The sequence below is a fragment of the Elephas maximus genome, chromosome 13, assembly GCF_024166365.1.
Source record: "Elephas maximus indicus isolate mEleMax1 chromosome 13, mEleMax1 primary haplotype, whole genome shotgun sequence".
Classification (NCBI taxonomy): domain Eukaryota; kingdom Metazoa; phylum Chordata; class Mammalia; order Proboscidea; family Elephantidae; genus Elephas; species Elephas maximus.
In genome coordinates, this window is record NC_064831.1 from 30,110,229 (window position 1) to 30,123,247 (window position 13,019).

The following is a 13,019-nucleotide window of genomic DNA, read 5'->3' on the forward strand; positions in this document are numbered from 1 at the left end:
CATTAGAGGTACTCATTAACAAATCAAAAAGTATTATGAACAAAGACTATGAGAGTAAAAACCAAACCCATTGCTATGGAATCGATTCCAACTCATATGGGTTCCTAAGATGTAGAACGTAAATGTGTTCACTTGATCTGAGCAGAGACCTGAGTTGAGGATGATCTCAGGACCTTTTAGTTTTCCTAGTGCCATTTCTGTGACCGTGAAAGACTAAAATGACTCTATTTCTTTTAGCTAAGTAGCATCAGGAAAGTGGAGCATCCCCCTCTCTGAGGCTAAGATTAAAAAAAAAAAAAAAATTTTTTTTTTTTTTTTTTAGATTACCTTAAGATAAAGAAGAAACAGAGTCATGGTCTCTTCCTGAATTAATTACATAATTAATTGTCAAGTAAGCAAGTTTCCTTTCTGGTTCTTTAGGAAGGACAGAGCCAATAACAACCAGATTTTACTGCAGTGTCGTGTTTTAAGAATCTTCCCTGACTCTATCCCTTTTGGGTAAAAGCTTCTAGTTTTAAAGCCTAATGGGAGTGGATTTGTGATGGTGGGGAAATGATTTGTTATTCTCTGATCTTTCTCTTATTAAGTTCTACAAATAAATTTTTTTTGCTTGCTTGTTGCTGTTGTTCCCTCTGAGTCAGTACGTTTTCCTTGGCATAATCTAAATGGCTCAAGTGTTTTTGCTTCACTTGGAATTATGGGTGAATGTCAAATGTAGTCTTGCTTGTTTTGTGATGAAAAGAAAACATACACCGAAGGTTGTTAAAGAACTAACTAGACCACCTGATGTCAGCCCTGGCCCACAGGCACAGTTTTCAGGTTTGCGAAGGACTGCTGCCAACCGCACTGTCTGCAGGGGGAGCAAAAGCCTGAGAACTCATAAAAGCTACAAGGCAACAGCTGTCAAAGGGAAGAGCAAAAACAAAAAAGACGGTGGTTTTCTGAAATTAGAGGAAAACTGAGTTCAAATAGGTAACTGAAATAACCTGCTGTCCTGAAAACTGAAATTTAGAATTTCAAGAATTAAAAATTTCTCACATTTTCAATTTTCCTCCTCTAAAACATCACTGAATTGCTTATAAATTATTCAGATACAAACATATTAAGAGGGAGAAGTTTATTAGCTGAAAGAGTTTTGATAGCTTTGCTTTTTAGAACAAGTTTTTATAGCAAGTTTTTAATAACTCATGTCAAATACCAACCCCACTTGGAAGTCTCCCCTGGTAGACTTTGCTATGGGAATATTTCCTTTTCTTTTGGATACTTACAGAGCTTTATAAGTACCTGTTTTTGAGAAATAACTGATTGCTCTCTGCCTTGCATTTTGTTTCCTTACATATGTCTTATTTCCTTCTACAGTGTCAGCCAGGGCTGGTAAACTCCAGCAGAGTCACAGAGGCTGCCTGGAATACTGGGAAGGGAAGGGCTCTGAGGCCACAGCTGTGCTTAGTAGGAAAGAGTAACTTCACCATTTATTGCTAATTTTTTTCTGGGGGTGGAGGGAGGGCAGCACCTCTGCTAGGCGTTTGCCGGCCTTTGTACTGTCAGGATCTCTATGGGCTTTCTTCTTGTCGAATGCCCTACAGTTAAATGAATGGTTCCTCTATTAAGCAAGTGAAGGCAGGCAGTGTGATAACAGCCTGTATTGTCCTTTGATAGTTATGCTCAGCACACAGGACTGTGACAGCCCTGTGGGAAGAACAGTCACAAAGCCCAGTCCTTGCTGCCTCCTTTGCTGTTTCCCTCTGCCACTGCCCATCCAGACAGACTCTCCCCCCACCCCTCCCACCCCCGCCGCTGTCCTCTTCTTTTTACCAAGACACCTCCCACAGAGAGTGGTGGTGACGGAGAATGCAGCTTATCCGCAGGGGTGGGGAGGGGGGTGGGCAGAGGACAGCCTCAGACCTGAGTACCCCGCCTGGAGAAGCCTTGGTCCAGATCATTACTAAATATATTCTGGCTTTAGTAAATGAGAAATTTGTTTTGATGCACTTTATTATTTCCTGATTTGCTCATAATAAAGGTCAAATCTTTCTCTCCCTATTGGCAGGGTGGACAGCAGAAGGTCATTGTCTAAATAATACCGAGTTTGTGAAAGGATTCTAAGAACTATGAACTGTACTACGTAAATGTAAGTTAGGGCTAATCTCTGCCCCCTGCCCGAACCTATCACTGTAACAGGGTTCCAATATCTAATTTTTTTCAAGACCTTATAATGCAAGAAATTTTTAAAGTTATTTTGTTTCGTTAAGTAGCCATAAAATTTAAGCTTCAGCAAGTTCTGCCTCTAAGTTCAAATAATTGCTTTTTTTAAATTTAATTTTCACGTCATCTCCATTCACACTAGTTTCAAATTAAGAAACTTACTGGCACTAAGTTTTGCTCAGTTCGTGAAACTCCAAGATCTGTATGTCCAAATTAAAATCTGCATCTTTAAGCAGAAGAAAAAATCTACTCTTTTAGGTTAATTCCTTTAGTGTGTGTGTGTGTGTTATGTTATTTTCCCCTACGCCGATTTCTTAACAAAAGCAGTTAAAGGTGAACAACAACTTTTGTGCTTGTAGTACCTTGACAGAATGGTTATGGAAATCTGTGACAATAATTTCATTATTGCTATTTACCGCTGCAAAATGAGGACCTGCAAGAGAAATGGAAAAAAAAAAATATGTTACGACCGTAACAACAAAAAAATGATTGATTACAGTAATATAGCAGTTACTGCGAAAAGAAAAACTTAACATATTAACTCCATTACTTAAAAAAGCAAAGAATCACAGACTCAGTCCTGGGAAGATCATTCAGCCAGACCTCTGGCTCCAGGTAGCACGGATCCTATGTGGCTCTACCCTGTGGCTGTCTACTCTAACTTACTCCACACCCAGGTCAGAGTTCCAGTGGCCCCGATGACGTGGGGTGAGCAACTAGCCCCAGAGCTCATTGTCCACACCGCCATCTGAAAGGCACATCTGCCGGCCTCCCTGGGCAGGTGTTAGTTATTTGAGGGTCCTCAGCTCCCCATGGGGGAAAGACATGGTAACTCTTAGCATGGGGAAAAGACCCCCATGTATAAGATTTTTAAAACCCACACTTCATAATTTTGGGTGACATTCAGAACTTGGCAGGACTGGAGACAAAGCACAAAGAAAGATTATGCAGATTGTTAAACACAAAAAGCATCCTTTTAAAAAGAAACTTAACAAACTGATTCAGCCTCTGCTTGCAGATATGAGAACCTAAGTAAGCTGTGATTGCAAAGTGGTACACTAAAAAGGGAAGCAAAAGAGCCGGCCCTCCCGGTAGTCATCAGATATTCTCAGCTCCTGCTCTCTTAGAATCATCTAGGAAAGTCAAACAATCCTCATGCAGTCTCTTTAAAGGCAAATGTAGCTAGATGGGAACAGGAGTTACTCCATTGTTCCTCAAACATTTTCTACTTAAAAAAATAGTAAGTTATTTTAAAATTCATATTTTATTTAATATTAATATTCTAGGATTAGACTTCTGAGCTGTAAACTGCCACCAATAAAAACCACACATGGATTTCAGTTCAACTTACTGCCAGTGGAATAACTGAGAAGCACCTAATCATGCTTTTGCTTAGATTTCATCCCCAGCATCCTTCCCAAAGCCAGCAAACATGCTGGGGATGTGGCATCTTCAACATGCTCTGACATCATGCAAACGTGAGCACAAGAAGCATAGAAAAGGGGGTTTACATATTACCATCGAGTGTACCTGCAAACTGCCTGTCCCCATTTCCTCGGCTACCAAACCTGGTGACTATTTTCCCGTTTGGCTGGAAGATAAACACACAGCACGCTTTGTTGTCCACCACGATAATGTGCCCGTTGCGGTCCACGGAAACTCCTTTGGGCCCCATCAATTTTCCTGATCCAATTTTTGTCTGTTAGAGACAAGCACAGAAATCAACCAGACATCAAAGTTTAAAGCACTCTAGAACATGAAGGTATACATTTGTTTTAACAAACATTTACTGAAATGATTAAACAGGAGTGCCCTGCTACTCGCTTGCTCAGTGATCTTCTGTCTTGGGAAGTTACCTTTGTCACATCCATTATCCGGTGGAAACCCTGGTAGCGTAGTGGTTAAGAGCTAATCAGAAGGTTGGGAGTTTGAATCCAGCACGTGTTCCTTGGAAACTCTATGGGGCAGTTCTACTCTGTCCTATAGGGTCGCTATCAGTTGGAATCGACTGAACGGCAAAGGATATTATCTGTTACTGATATTTATATAAAATCCTTATTTTTATTAGGGATCACCACCAAAAAAATGTCCCAGAATCCCCGTAACTGAGGTTCCAGTTCCCTTGTAAAGAAGCAGCGTAGTAGAGTGATAAATCACTGCATTGGGAACCAAGAGACCTTGTCCTGCTTCCATTACTTTTTTCAGACGTAACTTTGTTAGCACAAATGGATTTAATTTCCTTCTGTTTCAGGTTCCTTATATATTAAAAAGGTAAAAAAAATGACCTCATTTCCTTCCACTGGTATTTCTGGAATGTGTATTAAGTAAAATAATGTAGGTAAAGTGTTTAGCAGAGACTACAGCATGTACGAAGCAGTCACGAAAGTGAAGGAAGCACTGTCGTTAACGTGGATCCCAACCGATGGCGTTTTAACTGCCAGGCACCCGCCATTGAACTTTACCAGAATTAAGCTCCATGCTGGGGGGGCCGGTGTCTGTTTTATCCACCACTGTGTACTCACAGCCTAGCATACTTCTTGATGCCTAATAATCACTCAACAGATATTTATTGAAAATATTAATGAAAAAAGTCTAGCATTCTTGTAGGGTAATCATGGTGATTAAATGACTCTAGTTTGCCCAATATTATAAAATGGGAGAAAAGTATTAAATTTATATAAACAATATACCATGTGTATTTTAAATGTCATTCATTTCTGAGTAGACAACAGTGTGTATATAAATGGCTATTTGCCATAAACTGTATGTCTATTACCTTTATGTTGTATTCTTACAGCCCCATTTTCTAGAGTACTTATGAAGAAGCCCTTCACTCACCCCCCCCCATTTATTTAATAATTCTGCAAATACTGGTTGAGCACCTACTATATGCCTGATATTGTGTTCTAGGCACTTGGTAAACAAAGACAGCAAGTCACAGCTCCTGTCCTTAATGATATCCCAATCTCACTGCAGAGACAAATACGACTACTGTACCCTTTTAAAATGTCTGTTACTGAGTTTTCAATATGGTAGATCTGGGAAAATTCAAATAAGTCATCTCAGAAACCACATGGAACAACAACTTGATGATAAAGGTCACTATAAAAGGAAGAAGGTGCACCCCAGGCAAGGAAGCGGCCGGAAAGAGGCATGGTAAGTGAGGAGACTGTTAAGAATCACAGTCTTCCTGGCACCTGGGCTCAAAATATCTGACGGAAGTGGATCTACATGTGCTTTTTATGAAAGATACCTCAGACAGATTACTGAACAAATCAAGGTACAGAACAGTCAGTATAGCCAGAGCTACTTGTTGAAATGTTAAATGTGTTTGTATATTTATACATAGTTCTGTTACATATGCTTATATATATCTGGAAGGAAAAATAAGGTGCCAAATAGTGTTTATATCCAGAAAATGGTATTAGTGGTAATAGGAGAAACTCTTACTTTTTGTTTTATACTCTTCTGTGGGCTTATTTTAAAAATTTATTTATATGTGTTTTAGCTCTCTCATTTTCCCTCTACATATTAGCACTGTGTGACAGAAATATAATGTGAGTCAAATGTGCAATTTCAAATAGTCACACCACAAAACTAAAAAGAAACATTATATATTTTATTTAACCCAGTAGATCTAAGGAAACCCTAGTGGCATATAACAGATCTAAAATACTATTATTTTGACATGTAATCAATATAAAAATTATTAAAGAGATATTTTACATTCTTTTTTTTTTTGGATTAAGACTTTGAAATCCAGTGTGTATTTTACACTTACAGCATGTCCCAATTCAGACCAGCTACATTTCGTGTACTCAATATCCACAAGTGACTGGTAGCTACCATAATGGACAGTGTGACTCCATATACTTCTGAGATCTCATTTATCTTCATGGCATCAACTATCCTCTACGGGTAAGATCCCCAAATCAATATCTTTAATCATGGCCTATTTTACAAGTCCTCACCTTGAATTCAATCAGTGTCAAACCAAATTTATCCTCTCACTTCCACCATCAAAAAAGGCGGGGGAGGTTAAAGAAAACTCAAACTAACACCTCTTGATTTCCTACTTTCTTCTATATTACGATTCTTCCAGTCACCTAGGATCAAAATTTCAGGGCAAAATTCATTCTTTCTTTCACCGGTCTAGACCTCAGTTTTCTCATCTGTAAAATGGCAGCTATTTGTATAGACTCCCTGAGAGCATAAGGAAAAAGTGCCAATCACAGCATCTGGCACTAAGATGGTCCCTTTCTACCCACCCATCCAGCTGGTATCCTACCTGACCATAGGATTTCATCTTTTCCCAACAGAGACATGAAACTATAAGGAGGAGAGAGTGTGGAGAGAGGGATGGGGACTTTCCACAGTGGGTGTTTCATCTTTATATGATACTTTATACTTGTAAGTTTGTAAGTGACTGAGATTCAGATTTGATCTTTTATTGAAAAGGGACACAATTACCAAGGAAGGAAACAATTGTATTCCTGGAAGGGAATCTGTTGCGTAAATTTGATTCTGATTCTCCAACCCAGCCCAAAGATCAAAGAGGCTATAACATAATGGCTTGTAAAGAAATGTCATGTCTTTCCTTCATGTCAGCAGAGATCAAAAGAAAAAGATGGCACTCTGATTATTAAAGCAAGAATATTATTACTACCTACCATTATGAACACCAGTTATTACTTAAATGACTCAGCCTTATAATACCAAATAGGTTGTAATTATCTAGAATACAAACAGAAAATAAAGGATTACCTCCGTTCTATCACGTAACGAGAACTGGTGCAGGTCTAAAAGAAAAACTTGAAAGTTAAACTAAAACCTCTTTCCTTCATCACTTCCAGCTTAACTGCAAAGGATTCTATCAAGTAAAATGAAAATTACCACATTTGGCGTAACAGTGTCTCCCACCTTAGGCAAAACAGAAACAATAATACTTAGACCTTGGTTTTGGAATGGTTAAATAAAACTATTTAACTCACTAAATAGTGATTTTAGAATATGGTAGCCGGGGCCTCTATATTTGTTCTGATCACAAAAGGCTCCTTGATGGGCTAGAAGATGTAAATCAGGAGGGAAGATGGGAAGGAAAAATTTAGAGGGAGGATGGGAAGAAGTTGGTGACAGAAAGAGAGGGGGTAAGATGTTAGATCCCTGGAACTTTGCCTTAAGGAAGGGGAGGAGGGAGGGGAGGAGGAGGATGGGGAAATACATGAGGTGAAAAAAGACGGAGAAGAAGGATCTCATGCTACATTAAACACACAAAAACCTACAAAGCATCTTTCGTGTTGTGAGGCTCTGGGTGGAAACTGAAGAGGGTGGGTAGAATTCAGATGGCATTCTCAATCTCATCATGGTTCTTCTCTCCTCATGAGATTGACAACCATGGCTTTGGAGGAGAGGACCAGGGAAGTGGCCAGTGAGTGCTATGCATAGAAATACAGCAGCATTCCACCTTCAGGAGGTCAGGGCTTGCAGAATAGAATGCTCAGCTGTGCAAGGGGCGGAGTTCATTCCACTAAGATGAGGAAATACTCTTGATAGGAGACTCAGGATATGGTCAAAAAAGATTTTAAACTGATATTTGATGAGAGGAGGGGGAAAAAAAAAAGACCAGATGAAGTTGTCACCTTGAAATTTACAGAGCACAAGTGTAACACTGAAAGAAAAAAACAGGGAAAAAAAGTGATCAGAAAAGGACAGGGTACTGAGGGCAGGTTTGTGGCTCATTTGTTGGTTCGGCCATTCAACAAACATTTCTTCAGTACCACATTTGTCTATGGATATGGAGACGTAGATCCCTAGCTTTATATTTGTTGGATTTCTGGATTTCAGATTGTAATATAGCTAAGAGTTAAATACAAACCCCATCTTGTCTCCATGGAGCAGAGTCATGGCTCAAAAACGTTAATTCTGACCCTTATATCCTCCCTATTCTGCTTCAAAACCCTTGACTTCCCATTTTACTATAAATTAGTCAAACTCCTGGTCAAGGCTTGGACTGGGGTAGGGGCCTGCTCCCTCTGACCCTCCTCCCTAGCCGGCCTCGGCTCCATCACTCCAGACTCCGCCACCTTCTCTCTGCCCCTTCTACACACCAACGCAATCCTACTGCTCCATAGCTTTGCACTGCTGATCCCGGTATGTGCCCTCTCCCCAAATAGCCAAATTCTCCTTTTGTGGGCCTGGGCTGTAAGATCATCTCCTCAGACAGGCCACTGCTGACCACCTTTCTAAAGCTGTCTTCTTCCATTGTGCTATGCTCTATCAAAGCCCCTTGTTGCAGGCACTCTCGTTGTGTGCAGTGAGTCGATTTTGACTCATAGTAATCCTATAGGGCAGAGTAAAACTACCCCATAGGATTTCCTAGACTGAAATCTTTACAGAAGCACATCGCCAGGTCTTTTCTCCCAGAGATCCACCAATGGGTTCATACCTCTGACCTTTCAACTAGCAGCCAAGCTCTTAACCATTGCATCACCAAGGTTCCTTTTACGGCCACTCTACTGACTTTTTTTTTTCCCAAATTAAATAAGATTCCTCACAGAGCTGAAATGTCTTCTGTAAAGGGTTTTTAAAAAGCACGGACTATGTATATTGTACACATATTAAAAATTCTTCTGATTTAAAAAATCAAGGCAGAAAGAAAGATAAAATGAGGCTCCATGGAAATCTCAGTCCACGTCTGGACACAGCACTCGGGGCTGCTTTAGATGCATGGCTATCAGATTTTTCCCCAGTGTTCTTTTGGAATATTCTAACTATCCATCCTCATAAAGAAAAATAAAGCTATTAGGAATGAATAAGAATTCCAAGAGAGAGAAATGGAATGAAATTCTCTGGCTTCAAAAACTTTTCTGAAGGTGGTTTTCATCAAATAAGAACATGAAGCAAACTGGCAACCTAAACTTTCACTGTGCCTGTTCAATTATCTTACGTGTAAGACAGTTTCCACCATTATTTTTTTTCTGCCACACAGTTCCACAGATTATTTCCTATTTGAGTACACCACTGAAAAAACAGGTCTCACTCAGACAATCTATTAATACAAGGAATCCACATTTGTGTCAAAGGTATGCCTTTCTAAAGAGCTGTAAAATTTTACTCAGTCCCACTGAAAACGTAACAGAAGAAAAAAAGTATCTCTCAGTATGTAGTTGTAGTCATGACACTGGGAGAATCTGCATTACAGTATTAATGTGTTTTTACTTGTTATCTTTTTACCCTTTGGGTTTTGATTAATACCTACAGTAAAAAATAGAATATCATTGAAACTACATTCCATGTGAGTAGGAATCGACTCGATGGCAACGGGTCATACTCTATTCCTCCTACCCTCTAGGGGGCATGAGTGTTCTTTAGTGTTCATTCCAATATTCTCTAGTATTCTAAGCATCCAGCTCTTCCAACAATGTCTGTTACATGTGGAATATTAAGCTGTTGAATAAGAAACAGCTCAGGAACCTCTTCTCTTTTAGATATAAAACTCCTATCTCATTATGTAAAACCTTAGTGTTGTTGTTGTGTTCTCCTGAGTCGATTCCAACTCATAGTGATCCTAAAGGACAGAGTAGAACTGCCCCACAGGGTTTCCTAGCCTGTAATCTTTACGGGAGAAGATTGTCAGGTCTTTTCTCCTGTGAAGCTGCTGGTGGGTTCAAACTGCCGACCTTTCAGTTAGCACCCGAGAGCTTTAACCATTGTGCCACCAGGGCTCCTCATTTTAGTATTAGCTCTGGAATTTAAAAACACACAGGTTATGATTTTGCTAGGGTGTGAAGTAAGAACAAATGGGTTGTCTCCGAACTAGATGAGTATCTTCAAGAGGTCACTGAATAGTTTTCACTCTATTTATATTAAAGTTGTCATATTTGGGTACTTCTTGCCACAAACACAGTTATAAAAAACACAAAAGAAGGGAAGGAAGTTGGAGATAGAGGCAAGAGCTCCTTTCTGCGAACGTGGCCATCACATGGGGCCATCAAATTTCTAGTGGAACAAAAAACAGTCAACTGAAAAACTGGGTACAACAGTGTAGAATTAAAAGTGACAGCTTTTTGTTCTCCTAGGTTAACAAGATGTTGCTCCACACAAAAAAGAAGCTCTGAGAGTTGTTAATGATTATGTAAGTGACTCATTTTCATAAAAATGATGTGGTGATTATAGTAAACCAAAGACTTTAAAAGGAAAATATAAATTCCTCCAACAAGACACTAAAGAGTGAACTTCGTGTTATCTGTAGGATTTTGGAACAGATTATGAAAATCATCATCTCCGAACATTTAGAAAAGGAAGTAATGACTGCATGGGGTCATAAAGCCCAAATCATAGCTTATCACCAGACATTATATTTTTGACAGGCTTACTACAGGCATGGAAAAGCGCATCTTATTAGATGCCTAAAAAATCCAGAAATAAAATGTCATTTAATCCTTACCCAAATCCTATGAAGTAATTTTTTTTTTTTAATCCAAACTTTAATACGAGGCTAAAGGAAGTTATGTAATTTGCCGAAGGCTAAACAACTAATGTAAGCCACAGAGCTGGAATCCCAACCTTGATCTGTCTGAGTCAAAGTTCATGTTGTCAACTGAAATAGAGGCCTGTATAATTGCAGCCCTGGTGGAGCAGTGGTTAAGAGCTCAGCTTCTAACCAATAGGTCTGCTGTTCGAATCCACCAGCTGCTCCTTGGAAACCCTATGGGGCCGTTCTACCCTGTCCTATAGGGTCACTATGAGTCAGAACCGACTCGACTGCCCCTAACAACTAACAACATTAGGCTAGCTAACGGGGGATATGGAACGCATAGCGCACATGGCCTTCTGAAGACCTTTGCTGATAAATTAGAAGCTTAGGCGGCCAGTGGGTTTGTGTTAATGATGGTGAAAAATCTACTGCCGTCGAGTCGATTCCAACTCATAGTGACCCTACAGGACAGGGTAGAACTGCCCCATAGAGTTTCCAAGGAGCACCTGGCGGATTTGAACTGCCAGCCTCTTGGTTAGCAGCTGTAGCACTTAACCACTATGCCACCAGGGTTTCCAGTGGTGGTGAAATCCTTTTGAAAAGATTGTTGAGAAAGGTGGCACATCCTGAAGAAGGTAACCAATGTTATTGAACTGTACATGCAGAAACTGTTGAAGTGGTGTCTACTTTGTTGTGCATATTTTCACCAAAAAGAAAGAGACATTTTCCAACGTGTCTCCTAATCTTCTTGTGAACAAATGGAGAAAATGGGCCAGATGATAATATTCTTTGATACCACCTTAAAGAGAAACTTCTGTTACCACCGGACGGCTCTCTCTTCTTTGGTAACTTGTTGAAGACAGAGAAGCTATCTTTACATTTCCATAAAGATGAAGCTGGGAGTGATAGTAAATAAGTCAAATGATGGGATCCCTCAAAGTGTAGCTCAACCCACAATTTCTCCATGAAGCCAGCCCCTGTTTTCTTTTCCTCCTAACTCTCATATTATGTACGTTAGCAATGTGTTTTTAGATTGAACCAAACAATTTATAACTAATGTAAGGCTGACGTGAATCATTTTCTTTCTTTTTTTTTTTTTTTTGGCGTATTAGCCTTTTCTCCTCAATTGGCTTATAAATTTTTAAGAAGTGGGGATCATGTCTTACAATTCTGTTTTTATCAGACAAGTGCTTCATAAATAACCGAAGATTAATTTGAGATATATAAATTGTCTTTTCATAACTCCTTTCTAAAGGTTGTTGTTTCTGAATTACTGAATGGAGGTAACAGTAACAGTTTCCCTATAAATCTCATGGCTGAAAAAAAAGCTATTAAGCAAGCTAATTAACTTGGTTTATAATATGGAGCCACATTTAGGATACATATGAGTAGACTGATGACAATAATTAATGACGATATCATCATTACTCTCACTTCATAAAGCAAACTCAAGATGATTTGTTTATGAAGAATTGTTGACTATTTTATTGGCTCTCAAAAAAGATAAATGCATCTTGTATCTCTTATTCTTTTCACCTACTACTTAGTAGCTGATCGGTAGTCAATCTTACCTTAAACTTTCCGTCTGAAGAGAAAATGCTAACCCATTTGTTATCGTAGTCTGCGATGATTATGTCCCCGCTGGGATGTACAGCTACTCCTGTGGGCCGCTGTAGCTGCCCAGGAGAGCGTCCTCGTATGCCAAAACGGCTTTTGAACTGGCCATCATTGGAAAATATCTGGAAAACAAATTACATTCATTAGATGTGGACTAGTACAGAGAATGCTGAAGAAAAATAAGCAAGAACTTTTGTCATAGGCACTACGGGACAGAACATGCAAACCCTATCTGAAGAAAAGCCTATATACCTACTAGAAGCTTCTCTCCTGTGTTGTGTGTCTTAGGTTGTAAGTAGGAAAACATGCAACCGTGTCTATTTTGTCAACATACTGGTTAAAGGTCTACAGTCAGGGCCATACCTGCACACACTGGTTGTTACTGTCTGCAATTAGTATCTTTCCGGTCGTAGATGCAGCTACCCCCTGCAGATTTGTAAATTCTCCTTTATTTCTTCCTTTGGTACCTAAAAAAAAATTATAAAGCCACAGAAACTAAGTACTAGAGAATTAGGTTTCTCAGGCTCAGCAAGAAGATTACCCCGGCTTCCACCGCAACCAGAGAATACATTATGTTTTTAAATTATACTTAAAAAAAAAAAAAAAAGAACTCCTCCCTCATAGCCTAATCCACATGCAACTAATCTTTAGTTCCAGATCAATAAAGTCTTTGCAAAATCACTTCTTTAGGCAAATGCCAATCATCTCTTCTTAGTTTATA

At 39.3% G+C, this 13,019-nt stretch overlaps 1 protein-coding gene across 12 annotated transcripts in view; it reads right to left on the minus strand.

Moving 5' to 3' along the window:
- Positions 1 to 13,019, minus strand: part of TRIM2 (tripartite motif containing 2) — a 198,858-nt gene that overhangs the window by 14,081 nt on the left and 171,758 nt on the right. For all 12 annotated transcript variants that reach the window (XM_049852752.1, XM_049852744.1, XM_049852743.1 and 9 more), the window contains 4 exons: positions 12,662 to 12,765; positions 12,253 to 12,420; positions 3,736 to 3,904; positions 2,568 to 2,638 (listed from right to left, as the gene is read on the minus strand). In XM_049852752.1, the coding sequence (XP_049708709.1) occupies positions 2,568 to 2,638; positions 3,736 to 3,904; positions 12,253 to 12,420; positions 12,662 to 12,765 (512 nt within the window). The remainder of the gene's footprint in view (positions 1 to 2,567; positions 2,639 to 3,735; positions 3,905 to 12,252; positions 12,421 to 12,661; positions 12,766 to 13,019) is intronic.